This window comes from Mchenga conophoros, linkage group LG19, assembly GCF_057382185.1.
Source record: "Mchenga conophoros isolate Kocher_MC1m ecotype Shallow Benthic linkage group LG19, M_conophoros_male_GT1.1, whole genome shotgun sequence".
Lineage (NCBI taxonomy): Eukaryota > Metazoa > Chordata > Actinopteri > Cichliformes > Cichlidae > Mchenga > Mchenga conophoros.
The window spans coordinates 9,325,759-9,352,331 of record NC_140544.1 but is presented as its reverse complement, the minus strand read 5'-3'; the positions used below and the strand labels follow the sequence as shown (position 1 = coordinate 9,352,331).

The 26,573-nt window shown below is 45.4% G+C and overlaps 1 protein-coding gene across 2 annotated transcripts; it reads right to left on the bottom strand.

Moving 5' to 3' along the window:
- Window positions 1-1,025: 1,025 nt before the first annotated feature.
- apoba (apolipoprotein Ba) lies at window positions 1,026-25,617 on the bottom strand. Of its 2 annotated transcripts, none has more exons than XM_085257869.1 (29): window positions 25,548-25,617; window positions 24,977-25,018; window positions 24,487-24,599; window positions 24,298-24,401; window positions 23,889-24,036; window positions 22,767-22,913; window positions 22,357-22,481; window positions 22,204-22,280; window positions 21,170-21,626; window positions 20,746-20,896; window positions 20,493-20,639; window positions 19,726-19,937; window positions 18,440-18,647; window positions 18,192-18,362; window positions 17,903-18,106; window positions 17,431-17,595; window positions 16,047-16,252; window positions 15,786-15,968; window positions 15,538-15,668; window positions 14,740-14,947; window positions 14,469-14,641; window positions 14,212-14,387; window positions 14,002-14,114; window positions 13,538-13,911; window positions 4,094-11,629; window positions 3,882-3,993; window positions 3,648-3,680; window positions 3,347-3,533; window positions 1,026-3,230 (listed from the first exon to the last, which is right to left on the bottom strand). In XM_085257869.1, the coding sequence occupies exons 1-29, from the start codon at window positions 25,600-25,602 to the stop codon at window positions 2,082-2,084; spliced, it is 13,107 nt and encodes a 4,368-aa protein (XP_085113995.1). In that variant the 5' UTR covers window positions 25,603-25,617; the 3' UTR covers window positions 1,026-2,081. The 2 variants fall into 2 exon arrangements, with proteins under 2 accessions (XP_085113995.1, XP_085113996.1); XM_085257870.1 differs by having other exon boundaries at window positions 24,487-24,596; window positions 25,548-25,616.
- Window positions 25,618-26,573: the final 956 nt, after the last annotated feature.

Here is a 26,573-nt window from a genome sequence, read left to right as displayed (position 1 = left end):
CTGGTACAGGTGTGTCACAGGTGGCCTCCCCCTGTATCTGTGTGTTGTTAAAAATGACACGTTCTCTCTGTGGCTGCCTGGCTTCCTCCCACACTCCACACACAAAGATGTGAGTGAGACTGGTTGTGTGTCCCTCTGTGTGCGACCCTGAGGAGGACGAGTGATGAAGAACAGAGAAGATAAAGTAATGAAGGCAGCAGCGTGAGGTCCATTGTTCTAACGTGAGGAGCAGATGAACTGACAAAGATTCACATCGTATCAGGTGTCTTTGTTTTGTCTGAGCTCAGTCATGGCAGCGCGCACACACGCATGCACACACACTCACACACGCATGCACACACACGGACACACAGACATCTGATATTGTATAAGAGCATCTCCCCGTGTTTTACTTCATGCAGATGTGTGGTTTCCCCTCGCAGTGACTCATGATGATGATGATGTGGTAAAACTTGTCATTTCCTCCTAAAACTTTCACATTGTTTTTATGCTAACGACGCCGTGAGGCTCAAACATGGTGACTTAGGTATGGACCTCCTGTGTGAAGAAAATTACACATCTGGATCCTTTTACACCGACTCACGACACATTAATAAAGAAAGATAATAACTCCTCTCCTCTGAGAGGAGTTATTATCATCTACAATAACAGTGCACCATCATCATCGTCACCATCATCACCACAGGAGGTCATGGAGAGGTCGGTGTTTTGGAGCAGACCTTTTAAAATAAGACTGAACAGTTCCTCTGTCACAGCAGCCAAAGCACAAAACAGGACGGACACAAACTATTCTCCTTATTTCATAAAAACTAATAATACAAATCTGAACCTGTGTTATTGTGTGTTCATATTTTTTTCTTTATCTGGACTGAAAACCTCAAACTCAACTAAACAAAAGAAAGACATAAAAGATCATAAATGTGGTGCTTCGCTTTGAGCTTTTTGTCATGCATGGAAAAATGCTTATGCTGAATAGAATAGAATAGAATAGGATAGAATAGAATAGAATAGAATAGAATAGAATAGAATAGAATAGAATAGAATAGTTTTAAAGCCAGCAGCATCTCTTTCCCTGCTCCTCACTCCACACTGGACCTAAAGAGTTTCTCTTCACAAACTTCCAGACTTCAAACATCCAGACTGGAGGAAAATAACGGGAGCGCTGCTGATGTCACTCAGACCAGCAGCTTTAATGGTTACAGAAACATCTGCTGCTCAGGTCAGAAATATGGTGATATCATTTTGAGGCTATATCGTCCAGCCCGTACTGCCAAAGCACCCCTAAAGGATGCCAGGTCAGACGTGGTTGAATACCTTCTTCAAGTCCAGGAAGCACATGTTTGGCAGATTCTCCTGTCTAGCTCCCTGGTGTAGAGCTTCCCCGTGGAGGCTGAGGATGTTGCACCACACCCTCTGGTCCCCCCTTCCTGAAAAGAGGGACCACCACCCCAGTGTGCCGATCACAGACATTACAGACTGTTGTTAAAAGAAGACCGGATGTTGCAGAATTTTCTTATTGTACCTAAAATGGTACGTTTTCTCAGTTTATGTTTTCTCTGTTCTTCTGCAGGTAAAATAGAAGTTTATTAGATTTGCATTTCCTTCTGTTTGTTTACATTTTACAGCTTTTTGGACTCGGAGGCTGACTGGGGATGAGACACAGATGGAACAAAGGAGGCCAGAGCAGACAACCTAAGAACAGGAAGTAAACCAACATGAGAAAACTGATCTTCAAAGTTTAACAGGAAGAAGCCAAACAACAAAGGAGGAAACGACTAAGAACCACAGAAAGCTTTGATGCTTCTTATTCTTATAGATTTCTGATGTTATTTGTGTAAATGAGTCCAGGAGCTTCAGGAGGACACAATGAGACAAACACAAACTGGAGTTCAGCATCTGTTTAGCTGAACACCAACAAACAGCAACGTGCAGGCTGAACCACATTCAGTGAATCTCACAGAAGAAACGTAATTTATTTTTATCATTCATGAATATCACTTTAAAACAGTTTTTATTGTCAAAAAAGGGGTTTTTCAATTTTTTCATCCATTATGAAACCACTTTATCTTCAAAGTTGTGATTCACTGCCTAAGCGGCGTCGGCCATTCGCTGAAAGACCTCCAGAGGAAGGGTAAAGGTATCTCAATGTCCATCTTCTCATCGCTGACTCTAACGTAGGGTGCTGTGCTCTGGGAGACCCTGGTCATTAGAGCCACACTGGCTTCAAGTCCCTCATAGAAGCGCACCTGCAAAATACTGATGATCCTGCTGGTCCCATCATTTACTCGCTCCATGCTCAGAGCATTTAAGGCTTTCTGGGTCTTGAGTTTGATGAGGTCTCTGTACTCAGTCGTGCACCTCTGCGCCTCCTCGCCGTGCTGTTCTGAAAACTGCAGAACATCTGCATAAATGGCATTAACTTTAGAGGAAATTTCAGAGTTTTGATCTTGCAGGTAGGCGAGGAAACTCTCAGCTTTTGCAGCAACGACGCGTAAACATCCAGCAGCTGTCAGGTGGAGCACGTTGATCACGCTGATCACACCCTCTCTCAGCTGGTCCAGAATATTCCCCACCTTATCCATGATCTCATCTCCGCTAACAAAAGCATCACTTCCAGGTACGGTGAACCTGATTTTCCTGATGTCTGTAGAGATGTTCTCCACGAGGCCGTTGATTCTTTGAATGGCACTACGGGCTTCCTGGACCGCTTCCATAAGAGAGAGCTTCCTCTCCGATCCCGGCACCATGAACCGTGTGTCATTCAAAAACTGCAAGGCTGCATCTAGCAGCACATTCATGTTGTTTTCACACTGTTTCATGACACGCTTCACCGTCTCAAACAGCCTGTCTATAGCATCCTGCACAGTCATGGACATCAAGACGTCAGAGGCCTTCCGGTAGTTATCTCGCGCTCCATCAGCAAAGTTTTGGATCCAATCCTGCGGTGTGGTACAAGACACAGGAACCTGATCGTAGGCTCGCTCTATGGCATAAGAAAGTGTGTTTTTCAGCTTCTTGCTGCCACGGTTGATGTCAAAGCCAAAGTGGGAGGTGTGATACTTGTTAATGCACTTGAACACAGCGTCTGTCATTGCAGGAACTCTGTGCTTGGTGCCTTCCATCACATCCCAAAGGAAGTCCCGATTCCACGAAGTCTGCACAAAGAATTTTTGCGAGTTTCTCAGTGAGACTTTTGCAGCGAAGACATCGGTATCCCTCTCTGGAGACGACTGAGAGTGAGGGAAGACGTTGAGAAGAGTATGACTTTAAACAGAGCATCAAACAGTCTGGAAAGCTGCACTCACAGTAACAATAATATGAAATAAAAGAGTCTAAGATGTAATACCAGGTATCGACTGAACAGCTTCCCATACAACTGTGATGGAGACCTCCTCTGTAAATGCACTCCAAGGAAACCAGATGATGGCGAAGACACGGATGCAGTGATGCCATCTTTGCGGGAAGCAAAGCGGAAGCTCACATCTGTGAACGTTCGACTGCTGATGTCAACGCTAAGTGTGTGACGAGGCTCCCTTTAAAACAGACACACCGTTAGTACAGATATGCTCCAGATCATATGTGATAAACACCTGACAGAGAACTATGGAGAGATGTGAAACATCAGCATCTGCATGAAATAAACTCACAGTGACTCAGCTGCTGAGACTCGGCGCTTCATTCTGAAAGAAAACGAGCGATTGAGGGTTTAATTCCAGACTTTGAATGTTTATCGGATGGGATCTGAGACAGTTCATCACAGCTTCTGATGCACTTTAGTGGTGTGCATGAAATGTTTACCAGTGTACAGAAATGGGGAAACTTATTTAAAGTTAAACCAGTGTTTCCAGTCGACTCTAGAATGCAGCGTTTGTTTAACTTACCGGACATTTTGTGCCAAAACATGTTGCCAGTTGACATTTCCATCAGTGTGAATCAATTTTCCCTTCCCAGTTAGACTCATTGCCCCATTATCATATACGATGGTTGCATCAGCTGGGGAAACATGGGCAAGATTAGGTTTTATATTGCCTTACATGCAGCAATGCTTACAAATGTGTGGTATCAGGTAAAGTGGCGTATGTTTTAGTCTTACCAGAGAGGTCGTATTCCAAGAAGTTCATGGTAGAAACACATCTGGATTTCAGTGAAGTTAATAGGTCAGAGTCCTTTTTCTCGACACTGGCAGTTGTCGACACACTATAAATGGGAGATGAAACCTTCACAGAGACGCTGAGAGCACCAAAAGATGGGATAAACACACTTGAAGGCAGATGGAGGGTCGTTGCAGGGATTTCGATTCTTCGCTCTGGAATGGTGATGGCTGGAAGGTCAAAGTTGGAAATCTGGCGTGTGATGTAATTTAGGCTGATGGTTTGCCCCCCGATGGTCACTGATTTTGGTAGAGTAAAAGGTAAGACTGTGATTTCATATTGTGGTATCTTAAATGAAAGGAATGATGTTTTTCCCTGCAGGTACTCTGTGTTAATGTCATAACCAGGCACTGACAGTACTGGCAGGCCAGGCAGCATGATTTCAAAGGCCTCGGTGCTGATCACCCTCGGGACGCTGAGGTTCTTAGGATCGAGTGTGAAGGGCTCCACATGCAGTGTCGTGAATGGTACATTAAAGGCAGGAAGTGAGATCACAGGGGGAAGTGTGAGATGATCCGGGACGTCTGGGTTTTCCAGACACTCGTCTATGTTCCTTATGGAGCTTGGAATTCCTTTGAGCCATGAAGGCACTGCAATGCTGATCTGAGGGACGCTAAAACTGACACCATTTTCCAAAAGGGTAAACGGTATTGCATATTCATGGCCATCCATGCTCTTTGTGTACACAATACTAGTGGAGACATTGAGGAATTGTAATTTATTCATACTGGTGACCTGATCAAACCTGAGCACATCCCAGAGGGTATTCTGATAAATAGGAATCTTAACTGTCTTCAAAAAAGCGAGGGGACCTTCTACTGATCCAGCCAAATTCAAGTGCACTGCTGATTCATCATTGGACAGCAGTAAAAGATGAGCATGGACGAAAGACGCAAGCTGTTCCTTAACTCTCCAGGTGAGAGACTGCTTCTCTGAGCTGACGGCCAGGTTAATGCTCTGAATGAGTCGAGCATCACCCAAACTGCTCGGCTGGCTCGCTTCGATATTCAGTTTGGTCTTGAAGGTCGTTAAAGGAATAAAGTCCAGTTCTCCTTTAGTGACATGTTTTCCATTTGTTGTGAAAAAGGCCAAATCGACATTGTTGGTGCTCGTGCATTCAGCCGTTGCAAAAATTCGCTGCAAGGAAACTGCCAGAGCTAACTCCTTATTCAAGTCAAACAGGAAGATGTTGTTGGAGTTTCGTTTTTGTTTCTCCTGTTTGTCGAGGTTTGAGTTTAAGACAGTCTTGACAGTTGAACGCAGGCTGTTGGCAGTGAAGTAGAAACTGGCTTTATTCTCCAGATCTCCAGAAAAGATACAGCCGTTCACCATCATAATGTCTGTCTTCCCCTGGGTGCAGGTCTCCAGAGACACATAAGAAGGAAGCGCTTCCAGTTCCCAGTTCATGTCACAGTTTCCTGCAGCCTCAATCAGAGGAATGCTAAAAATGTACTTTAACTTTTTCTTGGATGTGAGATTTGGCTTTGTTTTGGTGTTTCCGATGAGCTCTTGATTCAGCTCCAGGTTGAGGAAGGGTAGCTTGACCTTTGCAGTGTTGGTTAAAGAAGCTTCCATGCCCCTTTTGTTGAGGTTGACAGCACATTCGTGGTTTGCATTGATGTTGTCGTGCTCCAGGGAAACAGCTGAGGCCACTTTTATTCCTCTCGTCCTCGTCAAGCTGGCGGTGCCGTCGATTTTTATGTTCAAAATGTCAAACGCTGACGTTGAAGAGGTGCCAAAACGAGCAACAATGTCAGACTGATTGTAAAGGCCTGCGCTGGCAATGAACGAAATCACAGCGGATTTGAAGGAGAAATCAAATGTCATGTTACCCATAGCTGGGATCGCTATGTTGTTCTGCATGGGTGGCAGTCTAAAAGTGGGCAAGGTTACTTCACTTAACGTTTCTGGAACATGAATGACAGCAAACGTTAATAATGGCAGCACAAGAGTATAGGACGGCACAGAGAACCCCAGAGCTGGGACTTTAAAGCTTGGGGTCCTGACCTCTTTGGGAATGAAATAGCTAAAGGCCGGCATCTCGGCACTGAAAGGTGAAACCTGTATATCCAGGATTGGTATTTTATATCCGGGGACTCTGAAGATGCTAGGTGGCAGGCTAGATGTGTCAGTTCTGTGTTTGATGTACTGTGGCCTTGCTTGGTTGTATGAATCTTTTAAAAATGCAACCACTTTGTCCCAAAACTCTTCAAACTGAGCCTGGAGGACGGTGGCTTTGTCGCTGATTGCACCGTAGATCGGTTTAAGGTACAGTTCAAAGCTGTGGGTGTCAGGGTTCTTGTAATAGTGAAGCTTCAAGTTCATGTCAAATGATTGCTGAGGTGTGGTGAGCAAAGTTTGGAATCCAGCATTTTCCCACAGCGGAAATTCTCTGACTTCAGGGGTTTTAATATGGAAATAAGGTATGCTCATCTCTGGGATAGAGAGCGGAATCGTCAAAAATTCCAGGTTAGCCTCTCCGTTTGCGGAAGAGTGGAAGAAGATGTCCATATCATTGTTTTCTGCGGTGATGTTGTGACTGTACTTGTACTGATTGAACCTTGCCAAAGCAAAGCAGGACGCGTGCTGTTTCACAGAGTTTAATGCAACACCACAGTCATGCTGCAGAGCTACCTTTCCAGTCAGTCTCAGGGGAAAGAAAACCTTCGAGTTTACTTTATTCTTAACATCGAAGGCCACCTCAAATGGATGGATTGTGAACTCCAGCGAGTTGGACATGGATCCAGTCAGTTTTCCATTGAATTCAACATCGTGATAGGCTGCGAGCGCAACCTTCAGGTCCCCGATATCAGCCACTCCATCCAAAACCAAAACACTCTTCTTCACAGATGGAGTTTCAGTTTCACATTTTGCATCAATACTAATCCGATTTAAGAGCACTGATTCAGCTCTTAGCGTGTGCTTGGCTTTTAAGGCCTCACAGTCAGTTTCTCCAACAAATGTTAACTTTGCAGTGCTGAAATTTACATCAAACTCCATGTTGCTTTTGTGAGTACCTTCATCAGCGTAGTCATAAACCGACCACTTTCCATTTCCTGTAGTCTCTCCAGTCACAGTGACTCTGCCAGATTCTGCAGAGGCTGCTATATTCTGTCTCACTGATGCCTGACTTGAAATTTCATGTGACGGGATATTCAAGCTGTGGTTATAGGCTGTGGCTACGGCTGCATGGACTCCACTCTTTAAAGTAAGGTCCATTTTACTGACCAACTCTGCTGTGTACATTTGGGTTGCAGCTCTGGCGACAGTCTTGGCAGAAGCCTCAGCAGCGGTGCCGGTGAGTATCAGGGATCCTTCGTGGTCAATGGCAAAGGCCATGTGTGCAGCCTTCAGTGTTTCTGTGAACTGCAGCTTCTTCATTCTGGGAGCCTCCAGCTGAGCCGTGACTTCAAACGTGTACTCCAGCGCCTTGAAGCGCGACTTGGCATGAGACGCAACGATGGCTGTAAACTGTGGGTTTTTTGGTGTGGATGTTGAGTTTTCAATTTTTCCTGTTGTAATGAGAGTCAGGTCTTCCGAGTACACCCTAAATTCTCCATGGAGTTTTCCAAAACGTGGGACACAAATGTCACTGGGAATCCTGGGATAAGTTATCTCTGGAACTGGGAGTGGTAAGACATCAAAGCCTCTCCACTGCAACTTGGGAATGTTGATTGCTGGAAATGTTATTTCCGATAGAGTTATTCCTGTGAAGGTGAGATCGGGTAGTTCAGACAGGTAGAGAACTTTCAGATCACCAAAGATTTCCTCTGGGTCAGGTGTTTGGATCTCAAAGTCTCTGATTTCATCTATCAGAGCAATGATCCTAGCTTTGATCTCATCGACATCTATCGTGAAGCCAGGGATGGTGTACAAGTTGAGGATGGTGAACGGAGGGAGTGAAATTTGAGCTGGGATGCTAATGTCCTGCAGATTCTTCATGTCAACTGTAAATCCTCGAATAACAAGATCAGTGAGAGGTACTGTAAAAGTAGGAACTTCAATCTTACCTCTTTTCAGTAAGCTCAGAAATTCATCTACAGCCTGCTTCGTCTGGTCAATGAACTCATTGTCCTTTGCTGTTTTTACAATCTGATCCATCACTTGGTTAAAGTTTGCAGACATTAATTCAACAATATTTCTGTAGGAATCGCTCACTCTTTTGAGGAATAAATACAGTTCGCCTCTGATGTCCATGTCAACAATTCTCTCCCTTGCATCCTCAAGGATATCCTGCACCTTCAGTTTGATGTCGTTGTAAAATGTAGTATCGATCACATTTTTCAGTCTTTTTAGAGCATCAGCCACTTTTGTGTTTTTTAGTTCATCCAAATACGTAAAAATGGAAGTTTGGATCTCTCTGAAAAAGTCCCTAACAGCCTCAATTTTTTTCACCAGCTCATATATTTTAATCTGCTCGTTGATGTAGTTTGTTAGTTCAGCAATCTTCTTATTAGCGTCATCAACGAAGGCACCGTACCGAAATGTCCTCATTGATTTAAGAGTCGAAGAAATATATTCATTAAGGTCATCGATGCTCTTCTTAAAGTCGATCGCTCTGAGCTGATTTGTCACACTGGACAGAAATTGCATTATTTTATCATAAAAATATTCAATATTGATAGACTTCAAAGCTTCTACCAGTGACTGCACAGTCTTTTCAATTTTAAACTGCTCGACCAGAATCACCACCTGATCCATCAGCTGTTTGAATATATCATCGAGGTCGTATTTTAAAACAAGATCCCTGATGTAGAAATACACTTCATTGATTTTGTTGGGGATTTCATATTCATCAATCCAGTTGACGATAACATCATGGACCGACTCCATGACTTTTGCTATCTCTGAAGGGGGGATATTATAAGATAACTGCTCAACATGCGCAGCCCAGTCAACTGAAAGGAGATACTCCTTCAGATCCTCAAAAATCGACTTGATGTTAAAATCCTCAATGACTCGTTTCAGTTCTGATAGTTTGGTTTTAATCGTCTCCAAGATTTCATATTTGGAGTCTAGCTCCTGGAGAAACACAGCACCGGTTATCCGGAGTTTCTGGAAATCGATCTGTTTCATAATGTCTTCGATGATATCAAGAACTCTGAGAAATGACCGCTTAATTTTATATTGGTCATCGAAGGCCCACGTGTGATTTCCGACATCAGAAAGAACATTTGTTATCTGGGCTTCAAGACGTCCACCCTTGATGTACTCTTCAACGGAAAAAACGAGCTTTTGAATTTTGGTGATGATGTCCGTTACTGTGGTTTCTAAATTCTTCCTCAGATTCTTCACAGCAAGCTCCAAGTCATTCATCGTGACAGCGGAGGCACCGATCCAATCATCAAGTTTCACTTTCACTTGATTTACTTTTTTCTCCAACTCTAGCTCTTGCATGAAGTTACTCACTTGTGTCGGCAGGCGTTCTAGCTTTTCTCTAAAGTTGCTGATGAGCCCGTCGATATCTACATCACGGATGACCTGCTGCAGTGACTCTAAGGTTTGAACCAGTGTGTTTTTGAGCTGCTGAAAAGCTGCAGGAAAGCTCTCGATGAGTGGAATCTCGATGATATGACAGTCACTGTTCTTATCATACTGCAGGAAACCAGACATGTTGAATTTTGCATTTTCTTGTAAATCTTCTAACATTATTGCTGAAAACTCCAATTCAGCTTTCTCTGGATTGTTGGAAATACTGGTCGCCTGGTTGTAAGCACGGTCGTTCAGTTTAGACTTTACTTCCCAAGATAATAATTGATCGCTTGGAGTCAGGAAACCTTCAAATATGTTCTTTACACCAGCAGAGGATTCCCCACTTGGAAGCTTATGAGCTGTTGATATGCCGCTTTTATGTGCAAATGAAAGAGCTAGGGGCTCAGCTTTCAGCAGCAGCTGGCTGTACGTGTCTCCGGTGTGCTGCCCATGTAGATTAATTTCTCCCGCCGCGTTGAAACCAGCATCCACAGTGAGGCGAAAAGGCAGCGCCATGGTGCGAACGCTGCTGTTAAACCGCACAGGTGCAGAGTCTACCTGCGCCTCACAGTCTGATGTTAAAGACAGTCCAGCAAATTCCAGTTCACAGCTGTGAGTGAGCTGGGCGTCCATCACGTTTCCAGATGTGCTGTATTTCATGGTGCCAGCCACAGGTGAGTCATAGGTGAGTTCATAGGTATGTTTGACGCTGTGTTGCTCTCTGTGAGCTGCAGTCATGCTTCCACGGAGATCCACCTTAACAGGCTCGAGCCTTACGTGACCCTCGTGGCTCAAAGCGACGTCATAAAACCGGAGGTCATTTCTCATATTGAATCGCGTAAAAAATGGCTTCACATCGAGCTTGGTGTCTTGCTTGTAGTAAATATCGTCACAGATGAAGTTGTTTGACTCGGAGCGGAGGCTGAGGGTCCACAGGGTGAGGGTGAGTTTGTGGCTGTTTTCTGTTTTCATCTGTCTGAGTGTTCCCTTTGTGTTTCCGGTAAAACTCAGAGCTCTTCTGTCCAGCATCATTTTCACGCTGCTTAATGTCGTTGCGTCGTACGCATATCCCTTCAGGTCACCGTAAAGAGAGGCTTTAGCAGCTGTGACTTCACCCTCAATTTTCAGCTCCCCTCTGCTCTCGTCACCCATCGCTTTGGTAGAGGAGGACAGGGATGCTCCACTGTTGTCTATCGCACAGTTGAAAATGTTCTCCACTGTCACAGGACTGCACTGTATGCTGTTTGTGCCACTTGCTGTCAGACCATTTTTTCCAGCTGTTACAGAAGCCTTATGCCAGACACGCCCTGTTTCTAAGGTGAGGGAACCCTCAGAGTTTACCTGAAGCCCATTTGAATCCAGAGATCCTGATATCAGGGAGTATACCCTGTTTTTGTCGTCATATGCCTGGGATTCAATTGTGAGAAGGGCCATTTGGTTGGACACTCCAAACTCAACTTGGTTACTTAGTGATTCCCCCATGGCTTTGGCCAAGACGCTGCACTTCAGGGTCAGCTGCGTATCCTTATATCTGAGTTCTGCCACATGCTGGAGCATGTCCCTCTGAGCGCTCGTTTGGGACATGATGTATAACTCTGAGTTTTTGCAGACTCCACGGACTGTGTTGTGAACTTGTAGGACTGGTGAGTCAAACTTCAGAGTGGATTCTCCTCGTCCTTCTCGATCTAGTGGGCGTAGGTTGTAGCTGTGAAGGTAGGAAGCGTTGGTGTGGAATGAGCCAATTTTGAGGAGTCCGTTGACGGTGCCATCTCCTGAGACTTCGTCTGAATTTAGGGAGGAAGTCGCATGAGCAGAGTAGTAGAGGGTGGCTTGCAAGCCTAAAGCACTAGAAGCTTCCATCTTGTAATTGGCTCTTGCCTTGAGTTTGTCCGTCACCCTTAATGTTTCTAAGACGCTGACGCTTGTGTCGATGAGGCTATGGCTGAAGGAGCTATTCAGAAGATACTTGAGATTATCATCGCCTCTTCCCGACATCATCCCGGTGCCTTAAAACAGACACAAATGATACTATATTAGTATGCAAACATGGAAGCATGACGTTTTACCTGCTGTAAGACAAAATGTTGGTAAGTGAAGACTCTTCTCACTGCACCATCAGGGCTTTCCAGGCACTGATTGAGAGGTGTTGATCTTACTGTTGCTGCACTTGCAGTTTGTTTTGGACCACAACCCAAATGTGCACTAATCAGTACTAGAGATGGACCGATCCGATATTACGTATCGGTATCGGTCCGATACTGACCTAAATTACTGGATCGGATATCGGAGAAAAATAAAAAATGTAATCCGATCCATTAAATATCACGAAAGCACCTCACAAAACTTGCAACACGCCGTAACTCACCTCAGAACGTTAGCACGTCGGAGCAGTATGCATCACGTGATAGAGCGGCTGTGGCATGCGGGACCTGTCGGTGGTCTGGATAGCATTTGGAGCTTCGCTAGCAACCCGGCATTTCATCTCCGACAAAGTTATCCCCGAGAGAAGTAAAGCAAGTGTGTAAGTCCATCTCTGAATGTAAAGCATTCCTGCGTTAAGCTTAACAAACGATATATGGAGCGACTGCCTCTTCTTGCTGCTACTTCAATCATGAAACTGCTTAAATGATCAGCTGATCGGCTTTTCTGTCGCGAGTCCGTCTGTCTTGTTTGTTTTTGGCCCACTTTGCACCAGAAAGAGGAAACCAGCGGCTGAACAACAGCAGCACGTTTAAGCTTGATAAGCTGTTGTTAGAATTTATTTAATATTACTTTCTACTCGAGGATCTTTTTCTACGTAGCTGACGGCTGTAACTGTGCAGGGGCGGATCTAGCAAAGTTTAGCCAGGGGGGGCCGATAGGGCATGAACAGGGAAAAGGGGGCACAAAGACATACTTTTCTTTCTTATTCTCATTTAAAATGTCTAGCTTTTAATAAATAATTATCTGACACCCAAAGTTTTAATTTGATGTAAAATGAATAGAAGTCAATTACTGTATATAGTGACTATTAAGTCTAATATATATACCCTAGTAAGCTATAGTACTTTTTCCTTTGGGAAGGTACCATCTGTGCAGTCTGCAATTTTGTTGAAGAAAGATGTTGAATCTATTTAATATTTCTTGAAAAATAATTGATTTCTGTGCATTTTTTTTTTCACACTGCATCAAATTAAGGTTGATTACGTCGATTAAGCATCATGAGGTGGAGCGTGAGGGGTGGTTCCCTATTTTTTATTTATTTATTTTTGTTGTTGCTGGGAGTTGGAACCCTATTAGTTAGGTTGCTTAATATTTACGCTAAGTACTCTTTAAAATACCAGAATAGGGAGGATGGTGTAGGTTTAAGTTTATTAGATTGATCAGTATTGCTGAACTATGAAATATTTTTTTTGTATACAGGTATAACAGAATAGCTTTAGTGTAGTTGTTGTTTTAAACTTGAGTATGAACTTATACAAAATGCAGCAAGATATTTAAAAAAACAGTTTTGTTGATTAAAACACACTATATCGGATTCATATCGGTATCGGCAGATATCCAAATTTATGATATCGGTATCGGACATAAAAAAGTGGTATCGTGCCATCTCTAATCAGTACTGTTCCTGACCATGGCTGAACCAGTAACAGGAAATGAATCTGCAGAAATATCACAGTACATGGAAGTTTTCAGAGGACCCCACTGGTCCGATCTCTCTTTGCCGTAAAACCAACATAGAGTCTGACTCAAATTGATCTTAACAAAGACCAACTTAACAGTAATATGACGCGCCGGCTGACAGGTGCATGAGCCTACCACACGTGCTGATTTAAATACTTCATGAGCGCAGAGCTCATTGTTAGCCAGCCTCAATCTTATCCTGTCAGATTTCATAGAGTCTTAAGTGACTTGACAGAAGAATAACTTTTTACCTTCAAGCTTGTATGACAACAGGCTGAAAGGTGACTGGGCCGTGGCCCTGAACTGTGCAGTGTAGCTGGGGACATCGGCGGTGTTGTTGCCCCCAGAGATCGAGCCTTCCCAGCTGTAGAAGTTGCTGCTGATCTTTGTGGATGCTGCAGCCAGACCGAGAAGGGGGAGAGACAAATCCAGAGACGGTGGTATGGTGAACCGTGGGAGCTGATAGGCCCTGGGTGGGATGTACAGACCTATCTGTGGTAAATCTATGAGGGGCACTGACAGGGAGTTTGGTACGTTCAGCTCTTCGGACTTTTTGCCTCCAAGTGGAAGAGGAAGTGAGATGGCCATCTTGTCCTTGTTGAACTGGTACCGGAACAAAGTGTCGCTGTTGAGGTAAAATGAAAGGTGAACACTGAAGCGCTGCAGAACAGGTGGAGCCTATTCATATCTGGAGGCTGATTTTTTAAACACTTACGACTGCAGGAACAGTTTTTCTGGCAGAGCGAGATCAGAGAGGCTTCTCTTACTTCGCAGTTTTGCCAGAGTGGGGATGTGCGCCGTCAGTTTGTCCAGCCATATGTTACCCGCCTTCAAAGTGAAACAAAGACCTGTTAGATCTCACTGTAAAGCTGTAAAACTGCCTGTAAAAGCTGCGTAACACTCTGAACACGATGTTTTATGACACCTCGATTCCTTTTGTGATGATGTGACGCAGTTTCATGTCTGTCTTCGCCACCCTCTGGTCCAGGATCTCATCCACGAGCTGTTGAAGCTGCCTGCGATGAGCCTCCACATTAGGGATCATTTTCTGCGTCTCTGAATTCAGGTCAGATTTCAGTTCCACCTCAAACTTGTCATTATCTGCAGAGAAAATCCAGAAAACCCTCAAATGACTGAATCCATGCAGCTGTCCCCTGTATTGATGAGAGGAGGCACAGTTACCGTATTTTAGGGAAGCTTTTTGCTGGTATGATATCTCAGAGAGGTGCATGATGGTCTCCAGGTCCATGACCACATCTTCATCCTTCTTTAGGTTTGCAGTGAGAGATGCATCGGCTTTCAGAGAAGGAACGACCATCTGGAGTTGCAGCATGCCATCATTCATCATGCTAAGCCTGCATTTAAAACAAAGACGTGTACTGTCGGCTTCCCATCCACTCAGCACAACCGAAACCTCATAAAGGACCCAAGACTTGTTTAATGAACTCTGTACCTGGCACGTCCAACAAGCGTCAGCTGTGGGATGTTCTTGTTGGTGATATCGATGGTGATGCCCCTCATCTTCCTCTCAGCACCGCTCTCAGTGAAAACCAGTTTGACTCCTGCTTCCACGTCATAGTCAGGAATGACGACCTCAGCAGAGACGGTGTTTTTTAAGCGATTGTATTTCAGAGCTGCCGAGGCCTCCGATGAATCGTCGCCTGTTAAGATAAGAATTAAAGCAATTAGCCGGCTGTTAGCTGCAGGGAGCAACAGGTGGACTTTTATACAGTACGCACAGGAAAAGAATACACGCGTCAGCAAAAATGTGCTTCATTTTTATGAATTCTTTCACTGAAGGGACCATTACACCTCAAAGACACTCCAAAATCCCTGACAACAGTTTAAAGAAAACAAGGATTTATATAATGTGTACTTTATTGATCCCCGTAGGGAAATCCTCTCTGCATTTAACCCATTCACTGTGTGAAGCAGTGGGCAGCCACCAATGCAGCGCCCGGCGAGCAGCGTACAGGGAGAAGGGTACCTCACGGTAGCCGTTCAGTGGATTTGAACCCCTGACCTTCCGATCATGGGCGACCACTCCTACTGAGCTGTCCCTGCCCAGATATAAAATATGATGAAGACAGATATGAGCCAAAGTAAACACAGCACCCTCTGTTTTGTGAGAACGACTCATATTTGTTCATGATGCTGGGAGAGCTGGGAGAGCATGATGGTTTAACCTTCTCAGTCTTATGAACTGAGCTTGCACACAAACACGTCCAGACATCATATTTAATAGCGTTACCTTCTGCCTTCAGGATTAATTTCAGCGTTTCCACCTTATGGCGCCCTCGTTTGCCCTCTCTGACCGTTTCATCTGCGATGGTGGCGGTGTACTCTGAAACTGTTCCTGTTGGCTGGATTTCAACTGCAAACCTGAAAGAACAAACTGTCATTAATCCAGGATTTGTTAGCTGTGTGGTAAAAAGCAGCAATAGATGTCAAAGTCAAATCACAAAGGATTAACTCAGATGAGCTGATCAACCTTCTTACCTGGTTTCTCCGGTTAGAGGGGAACATGGTGCCTGATCCACAGAGGTAGGATTGGAGTAACGCACTGCTGTGCAGAGCTTCAGACCACTGAGCAGAGGCTGGCAATCGACTGAGTCGGCCCGGTCTCCCACCTTGCATGGCCCCATCGTTGTTTGACCAGATGACAGAGACAGCACCTTGGTGCTGCATTTCAGAAAGAACGTGGAGTGAGGTGAGTGATAACAACACAACTCAAACAGAGAAAGACTGTGGGTCACTGACCTCACGCTGAAAAGCTGAGTGTTCGACTGAGGAGCAGGGATGGACAGCTTGACCTGCCTTCGGTTAACTGTAGCTTTAGCATTAAGGGAACTTTCATGGTACATGTTGGTGTGCGTCTGAATCCCGGCGTCCACGTAGTCTGGAATGTGCACGCCCATCTGGGTGATGAACTCCAGTCCAACCGAAGGCATGAAGGACAGCTCAGTCTGCAGAGACACAGAGCAGCTGTAACACAGGGATTCATGACTTGTTTCTGCTTTCTTTCTTTTTTCCTTTTTAGTTTATAAGAATAATTTTATATATTTATTTATTTATTTTTCCATAGCATTACATTTGAATTTAACAGTTCAATCTTTCAAATAACGGACAAATATTTGTGAAATTATGATGCATTTGTGAATGAATTTTAACAATCTAAACAGACAAATACATTTAAAAAAAAACAAGAAAATTGTGTTTTATTACATTTACAGTGATTTTACGTTAATCTACATTTGAAATGTGAAATCAGTCTATTTATGTAAATGTAATGATATTCTAGAAGAACAGTACAAAACTGTAAAATACTTTTATATTACAATTTTTTCACCTGATTGAACTGTTAAATTCAAATTTAATGCTGTGGAAAAATATATAAAATGATTCTTATAAACTTTTTTTACATCAAATAATTATTATTATTATTGCTATTTAGAGCGATCGTGGCTCAAGAGTTGGCAGTTCGCCTTGTAATCGGAAGGTTGCCGGTTCGAGCCCCGGCTCGGACACTCTCGGTTGTTGTGTCCTTGGGCAAGACACTTCACCCGTTGCCTACTGGTGATGGTCAGAGGGGCCGATGGTGCAATATGGCAGCCTCGCCTCTGTCCCAGGGCACGCAATCCATTATTATCTAAACTAACTGTATATTTAAGTATTATTATTCCTATTGCCACATTCATTGACCTTGTTTATAGGTAATTGTTTAATCACATTAAAATGTTCCTAATTTAATGTTTAAAAGCACTAAAGGCAAAATCCCATGTAAAATTAGGGCAACAAACTGTAGTGTCATTACTGAAAATAACCATATTTTTATGAGAAAGTTATTTTCTGGTATTATTTTGGGCCCCATCTTCTGTAATAGTACTGTTTTAACTTTATACTTCATAAAAGGAACCAAGCCTGGGGACCCTGAAGAAAAATGTAATTTCTCTTCCAGCTTTTTCACAACCTTAACTCCGGAGCTTCCTTCATGCATGGGAATAACATGGAGAGTTAAAACCCAAGCAGCGAGCCATCCGATGCAGCAGCTCTATATCCTACAGGTTGCAAGTTGTATTTGTTTTTTGTTTTTTGGCCTGTCTGGGATTCATGACTTGTAATGTGATGAAGAGCAGCAACATACCGCTGCCGAGGGCGTCAGGCCTCCTCTGACACCTGGTGCAAACACACCAGCTAGTGAGAACTTGAGAGGGAAGCCAGATGCGGTGGGTAGAGCAAAGGCATTCTCCATGAAGATGTAGTGGGCAAAGACTTCATTGTCAGTCCTGGATATGAGCTCAGAGAACACCTTTTGGAAAGAAAACAGGAGAAAACAAACATGATGGGAGAGTCCACTATCACATCTGGATCCTCTAAAAGCACCACAAAAGTTGCTCCAGAGTAGTTTTTAGATCCTAAACCTAAGCAGCAAATAAAATTAAAAAGTGAAACAAAACTAATGAACTAAATCATCTGTGATCCTCTCCTGATGTTATGAACTGTTTTGTTCTAATGTCGCCATGCTGGCTGCATCGAGGCACCGATGCACACTGGAGCTGTGTGCCACTTCCTGCCACGATCAACACACCAAACGGTCAGGAGACAGAATATCCCACCTGGGCAGGTAGTACCCTGATGAAGACGTGGTAGTACATGAACAGAGTCTCAAACATTTTCCTCATCTCGCCGGTCTTCAGATATCCAATCTCATTCCCCAAAAGTCGGAGGTAGGCGGCGGCTTCAGGCGCTGGAGAGGAGCTCACATCATTCACAAGTTTCTGGATTCTGTCCGCCATGTCTTTCAGAAAGTCTTCTGGGATCTGAGAGCACAGGACAGTCTGTGTTTCAGCATGTGACATAGCATTTGCTCATGTGGTAGCTCCGTGTACGTGGAGAACCTCTCACCTGTCTCTTCCTTCTGTCTCGTTGGGGTGCTATTCTGTCCAAAATGGCTTTGAGCATTGGGGCTTTGTCCTGCGCCAAGTACATCAGTCTGGAAATGGATTCAGGGAGCAAACCTCTCTCCCCAAAAAGAGCATCGATCGTTGGTTCGAATCCCGTTCCTTCAACGCCGACCTTAAAAAGGAGATTTTAAATGTTTGGACCTCGACAGAAAACTGATTTTTGTACTGCAGATTCATGTCATTCAATACCTCGAAGATGTCGTAGCTGTAGTCAAACACCTTCAGCGTGGTCTCCAGCATCATCTCCTTGGGTAAGGTGTCGCTTCCATCAAAGATGATGTTGCTCTGGATTGATCCCAAGGAGGAGTCCAGCTTGTAGTTGCGGGACATGCCATCAAAGATGGCGCCTGTGGGTGACGGCTGGCCATTCAGGGCCGACTCAGTGTACTCCCTGAGTCTTTGGAAAGGACAATAAATGATATTTAATAGTGTTTATTAATATAATGCAGAATCAGCAGCACTTTTGTTTTTTCAGTCATGATCAGTCGTGTACAGATCCCCGGCCGGTGCCCTCCTCTTGCTACGGTGGCATCTATCAGCCCAGAGTAATCACAGATACAGACTGTACATGAGACATCTAGTGGTGAGGTGAAGAAGTGCATGTACAATCAATATGATTGTATTTTCAAACAAAGCTTCTTTCTCTGCTTTAACTTAAGTCCCTCAGCTGTGAAAGCCTAACGAGGGCTTTAACGAGGTACAGAGCAGGGAAGCCTGGATGGATGGTTCCTGTCCTTTCTCCACTTTGCACTCTGATATTTGGACCGATACCATCTTTGCTCATTACACATGTCAGCCTCAGCTTCTGTTTATTTCTTATTTTTAAAGTCTGCTGCAGTACTGTTATTCAGAAAACTTCAGTTTATTTTTTACTTTACTTTGATTTCAACCAGCTAAAGATGTGGCTGCTCAGCGAGTTTCTGACTTTCTCTGTCTGTAGTGTTGGTACTTAGTCCATTTAATGTCATCACATAATAACATAAATGTGTGAATGTGCTGGAAACACGAATAACATAGGAGGATGCGTTCAACGTGCAGGTAATACTCTTCCAATCTGAGATTGTTTATAACAGGAGGATGTAACCACCGCAGTGTCGAACAGGCCGCAGGGTTTCTGTCATTGCCCTGTAACCATCATCATCCACGTCACGTCTTTGCCCTCAGAGTCAAACACACTTTGAAGTCTTGATGTTTAAAAACCTCGAGTGAACATTCTGGATGTTTCAATCGAACCAACCTGACATAAAACCCAGACAGCAGACGCTCAGGTGCTAGTAACAAAGTAGCCCCGCCCTAAATCGTTTCCAAAATGAACTTCATGTTTTCTTGAGTCAGACCTGAAACTAGAGGCCGAGCCCACTGAAAGAGTTCACTGAGTTCAGAGATGACCATCCGCCTCATTTTCTCACAGACCTCTATACAATCAGATTTCAGAGGAGTCGCCCCCTGCAGGACATCCCTGGTCGTTCACTCACTGCTGTATTTGTGGTTCGTCTGAGTTTCTGATGTTGTTCAGGTAAGACACCACGAAGCTCCTGAGCTGCTCGTCCCTCGTGTTCTCCAAACTGCTGACGATGTCTCTGATGGTCGCTCGGTCCGGGCTCTTCATCAGAATCAGGAAAGCTGCTACACGCTTTTCTACGGGGCTGTGATCGTCCCGGTACACCTCCACGAACACATCTCTGACCTGTAACCAACCACACGGGGAGTGACACATGAATACAATCACGTGTATACTGAACATTTTCAGAGTCAGTATCTGTTCATTTTGAATTTGATGCCAGCCTCACGTTTGAAATGTTCAGGAGTATGTCTGTGGGTACCTGCTGTCCAGGTGTTTGAACTGAGGAGCTGGACTGGTGTGTTCTTGTGTTTGTGGCTCCAGATGTTTCAGCGGTCATGACTGTACTCATGTGCCCCCTGCCATACTAGCAGAGATGCTGCTTTAACCTGTAAGCTGAGAAGCTGTGGTGATTCCTCTCCTCCTCAACCCAGAGGAATTACCACAGCTTCTACTCGGCGCCAGTCCACCTTAAATAAGCTCAGAGGAGGTGGAGGTGCTTCTGGTTCAGTCTGAGCTTCCTGTGTGGATGCAGTGATGAGCTACGTTCATGATGATGGTTCTCAGACATTCTCAGATTCAAAATGAGCAGATGAGTCTGACATGTCATTTTTGGACTGTTTCAATCATTCCCAGATCAGTCTGTGTGAGAGATGTGTCCATGTAAGAGAGAGACTTTACCTCATCACTGACGTCCATCCGTCTAAAGGCCTGTATGGCTGCCTTTTGATATGATAGTGGGACTTCTGCTTTCTTTGCACATCGTAAAATGGACGAGATCAGGCTGGGGCTGACGGCTTGCATGGCCTGACCCATGACCCCAACGACCTGCAGATTAGAAATCAACATTTATGCGGAGGACTGAAGCCCCGAGACAGCTTTCAGCAGAAGAATACGTCCATGGATCTAAAACTACATGACACGCTTCACGTACCCTCAGGACAAGGAAGGACATCTCTGCGGGGTCAAGAGGAAGGTCAGAGTCATAGTGTGGGACTGAGCAGTCGTTTAAGAGCACCTCCATGAACTTTGACACGTCTGTGAGCACATCCGTGACCTCCGGCGTTACCGCGTTTTTATGGATCCTGTGGATGAAAAAGAGTGTGGTCAGCTGCTCAGGTCAGATGATGCGTGATGCTGCAGGCATGACTGAGATGGAAACTGTTATGATCACGGGTGTGCTAAGCAACACCACGCTGTCTGCCCAGTATGGTGACGAGCACGCCCTGTCGGCCGTTTATGGCTGACGACGGTTCCACCTCCATGACTGATACTTCCTCACGTGTGACACTGAGACATGGGGACCATGGGTCTCCCTCTAGTGGTCACCTGAAGCACTGCATCATAGCTTTACTTACTTCTTCACTGTGTTGGCCAGAGCGTACATGATGGGCTTGCTCTGTTTATACTGAGCCATGCTGAGCATGTCTCGCACACGTGCAGCATCAGGGTCAGCCCGCAGACTCAAGGCGTAGACCAGAGCGTCTGTCTCCAGGGAAACGCCATCGATGGTCCGGATAATCTGCAGGATGGCGCTGGTGCACTCTGAGGTCCCGCACTGGAACAGGGCCTGCCAGGTGAGCCAGCCTGATGCCGCTCGCATCTCAGGGACCGCCCGGCTCAGGGTCTCGTTCCTCAGGGCGCGCAGGCCGGACACCAGCTTATGGAAAAGGCCCGCCCTTTTTTGACCCTGGTCTGAGCCCGCTAACGTCACCAGCTCCCGTAAGGTGGTCAGAACATCGTCTCCTGTCTGCACTGGAGATTTATCTTCAGGATCTTCAAAGTGAAGGGGCCTCACCTGGTCGCGCTCCACACCTGCACACAGACACATGTGATGTCACTTATTCATTTCCCAGTAAGAGGTGAGTCTCATTTAAAAATGGACGTCAGCAGTGGTTTATAAAACTTTAATGAAGAGACTTAAATTATTTTCCTGCTGGCCATGTAGGGGTGCAGCTGCCTGTTGCACCGACGTGTACGGATGGATGTGGTCACATGACCTCACCCACATTTCAAATCTTCAGAATTCAGAACTGACAATATTTTGTTGTCCAAATTAAATCCTCAAACTTCACTAAAACTCAATGTCAGACTTCTTGGATGATCTGTTAGTCAGTGACCTCCGAGCAGCCTTATTATTGGTCACATAATGTCATTAAAAGTCCTCAAAAAAGGATCCAACAGCACAAACACGGTCCAGAGGTCCAGTTCAGGTGAAGCTAGCAGACAGCTATAGCCACCTGTGTCACCATCCACCTGTCAGTCAAAGAGGCCACGCCCCAGTAATGCAAACTTTAAGCCTTAAGTCAATTTAAACAGGTGACACGAATCACCTGGGGACACAATAATCCCCAGGTGTGAAACTCCACAGCTGACTGGAAAGCTCACTCACTGAAGTCTCTGTTGCTGGTCCTCCTGTTGCTCTGGAAGCGCAGCTCCTGCGTCAGCTCTGACGACACCATGCTGTCCCTGCAGAGCAGATTAAAGCTGAGGCGTAACGGCGCCCTGTGCACGCACACAAACATGCAGTCAGGCGGTGACTCACGTGTGGGAGAGCGGCAGGTAGCTGTGGTTTTCTGTGCACGAGGCTGTGGTGATGTGCCTTTCCCTCCGATCAAACTGGTAGCTGCAGCTTTGAGTGCTTGTGATCAGCTTGGATATCGGGCTGTGCTGGAAACACAAACCTGACTTCAGAAAACATGTTTGCACCATTTAAACTCCTTTTTCGTGACTATTGTGACACGGAGGCTGTATTACTGTGACATTACTGTCACGAGGTCTGCGGTCAGCCTCAGCGAGCTCACAGACAGGACAACATTAAGTAGAATAATTACAGGTGATGTTACATCGTTAAGGTGTGTGGAGCTGTCTGAGTGCTTCGTGCATTTGTTTCTGCAGTAATCAGGAAATCAAACTGAGGGTAAAGAAAAGAACAAACTGCTTCTGAGTTCCCACCAGTCTCTGCAGCAGGGCCAGCGGGCTGTTGGTCAGCTCTCTGCTGTAGAACTGGTCACACTGGGACAAATCTCTGACCAGCGTCACACCTGTGGCAACATCACTGCTCGAGTTCACCAGAGTGACGCACTGACCGTGCACGGTGCTCTGAAAAAGGAGAAAACAGCAGAAAAAAGGATAGTAGACAGGTCCTGAGGTCACACAGGTGTGATGTTTACAGAACTTTTATTTTGAAAGGTCGAATGTAAGGCCGAAGGAGGAGATAAAAAAAAGGAGACAACAGAAAACGGGAGATGAACAAGTTAGCGCTGCAGACTGTGTTGCCGCTGCAAGCCTGAGAATTAAAGAATGGAACTGAGAAATACTGAAGGTGTCATCATTAATGTTTGAGGCATGCAAACATTACAACAGGGATGGGCACAGTGAGCGTGGTCAGGGGCCCAACAGCCAACACCATCACACCATCACACCACAGCCTGAGCACCGATACAGGCTTTCATGCATTTGCAGCAGAAATCAGGAAACCGTTTCCCATCTGCTGTTGTCCTGTTTCATGAGTCTGTGTCAGTTGTTGCCTTTGTTTCCTAGTGTGGTCTTCTGCTGCTGGAGTCCATCTGCTTCAAGGCACAGAGATGGTCTTCTCACGAGCTTATTTGAGTTCCTGTTTCCTTCCCGTCAGCTTCCTGCTCGTTCTCCTGTGACATCAACAAGGACTTCCTCCCTGCTGCTCACTGATATTTCCTCTGTAAGCTCAGAGATGGTTGGTGGGAAAACCGCAGCAACACTCAGACCAACAACCTCGCCACAGTCAGTGAAATCACTTTTCTTCCCGATGCTGAAGCTCAGGCCGAACATCAGCAGGTCGTCTTCGTCACGTCTGAATGCAGTGAAGAGGCGTTACCCTGCTGTGACCTTTGCTAATCTTGTGGATACGAACACATAGTTGAAGCAGGAAGTGGGCTTAAAACTCAAAACCTTCATGTTTTCCACTCTTGGTAAGTTTGAATTTCTTTACTGACAGAAAAAAAATCCTGATAAAAGAAATCTTTTTGTTTTTCCTGAAATAAACTATTTCCTGTGACAACACTGATTATGGTTTGGAGTGTTTCAGAGGACGCTCACCGTGCGGCCGCCCTGCTGGTCCTCCGTGTCTGGCACCATGAGAGCAGAAACGATCCCTCTCTTGATGTTGAGGATGCCGATCGCCTCGTCGGCGTCGGGGTAAAGCTGAATGTTGGAGACACCCTGCAGGGTGAACTTCAGAGGGTTCCTGGATGAACAAAGACAGTGAAACCTGATCAGAGGGGGGCGTGTTCAGCCGGTGAAGGTGCTGCTCCTGAACACGCCGCTGCTGTGGACACAAAGGCTCGATCTTTAAAACGTAACACATCGAATGTTTTCTGAGGGGAGCAGAGTGTCAGAGCCTGTCGGGGTCATAAACCAGCCTCACTCGAAAATGTGCTCGCTGCACCAAAAACCGACATGGCAGCAGCATGCCATTTTAATATACAGTCTGTGTTTTTGCACTCACCTTTCCATGGCGGCCTGGAAGGCGTCCGAGCTGGGGGCCGGCCTGAGGGTGCAGCCCCTGGTGTGCATGATGAACTTGCACAGGTGGGGGACCTCGACCTCCACCTGACGAGCGGCGATAGCAGAGCCACGGTCAGAGAGGAACATCGTGTCATCAGGTGAAAAACGGGACGCATAAACAGCTGTTTACCTGACAGGTGAGCGCATGGCCGTCTCTCAGGTCGGCGGCGCCGGTCACGCTGTTCCGGCTCTCTGTGCTGTACCGATACACGTACTTCCTGAAGGCCTTGAATCTGGATGCTGCTGTGGGGGGAGGAGAGGGTCACATGGTCAGGGCTTTGCTCCTTTATGTGAAAAGGCTTCGATGGTTGTCCTCTTGCTGCATCTCAGGATTGGCTTTCCACACCATGACTCAGCAGCTGACCTTTGACCCCGTCGCAGGTGAGAGTGAGCAGCAGCTCTCATTCACAAACAGGACAGGAGTCCACGAGCCGCTATCTCCAGAAAACAGGCCAGTGCGCCATTGATCTGTTAGCAGGTCGATGTGTGTGTTTGCACACACTCGACCTTCTCCAGCGAGGAGAAAGTCCACAGTTCTTTAAATACGTAATATTTTCAGCTCAACCTTAATAAAAATGAATAAAAATGAGTTTGCATGTTTAAGAGTGAGGATGACTTACACTGACAGGCTGCAGTTTGTTGGTCCACCTCCTGCCCGTCCTCTGGAAGAAAACACGATCAACATACTTAACAGTATTTTAATATTGGAGTAATGAGAGCGGCTTCTAGAGGCCAGAAGGACGCAATTATAATAAAACCTTAAAAAAGAGCCAAGATCACACCGACGACTGAAGCGTTCCATTAGAAATAAACATTATACACTCGAATACAAACATTTGAAATTTAGATTTGTTTGTGTAAAAAGTGATTTTGTTGCGTTTGGCACACATCAGAGAGACAAGTGTTTCCTGTCTCAGATCTGATGGCTCATATTCACACTTTTATAATATGAACAGCATGAAAAGCTGACGCGCCCCAAAGGGGACCCGTGTCTCCGGCTGGAGTCAAACTGACAGGTGGACGCGAGCACGACTACACCGCTGGAAGCACCGAGTTTAAAGTAGGAAAGAAAACAATGAAAGATCCCAGAGATCAGTGAGAGAACAACTTTTTCATCCATGTAGAAAAACGGCTTGAGTGAGACTAACAGAGCGTCCTCGTGTGCGTGCACGAGGACGGGTCGGTACTTACGAGCCCGCGCGCAGCAGCCGAGCAGCAGCAGCAGACACAGCTTCCTGTGACCCATGATGGGCTGCAGGCCTCCTCCACACTGACACAGCAGCACCTCTGCTCAGCGTTTATGAAGACCCTCCTTCTGTCCCGCTCAGAGGTCAAAGTTCAACTCTGTCTGGTCGTTTCATCCCTCAGAATTAAAGTGTAGTCTGTGATCAGCACTGCCCCCCCCCAAGAATTCAATCAATAATTTACAGTGATGATGAGACGCAGCAGGTAAAACCACAGAGGTCAGAGTGGTGACATCAGCACGCCGTTTATTTTTTCTTTTATTCATCTTAATTCTAATATATGTACAAGCTGTGACCCCGCCCCCCATTGGTGATAAAACCCAGGTGTGACAGACACAGGTGTCCCATTTAAAAAACCACACTCACTGACTGCCCCTGTTTAACTGTAAATAAAAGATGGACATGGCCGCCATGACTGGAGTTTCTGGCTGTAAACATGAGGTTTAACACGAGACTGACTCACTGCTGCCTCTGCTGGACATGAGAGGAACTGCAGGTTTTACTGTTTCAGCACTGGACGATTATTATTATTATTTGAATTTATTGTCAGACCTGAGCTGGGCTCCTGCTTTAAATGTGCCATCACGCTGCTGTGATCTTTGCGTGTGAGCTGAGCTCTCTGGAAGCTGAACGTTACACAATGCTGGACTCACTCATACTCTCGGCAGGTCAGAAGGGGTATCTGAGGTGAATGAGAGGACAGTTTAAAGTACGTATGGATTAAAAAGATAAGACGTTAAAGGGCAGCAGAGTATAGCTGGTCACACCATGTCAGCTCATCAAACAGCTCCCGCCTGACCGTCACAGTTACCTGACAAAATCCAGGTTAAAGATCAATTTATTTCAGCTCCCTCCTGTGTGTTCTGCAGCTCTATATACATATTGACAGAATTAACAGAGAAAAGGTGCTCTTATAAACTATACAAGCCAGTTTTTGCAAAAAGAAATAATAAGGATATACAAACTAAGCCAA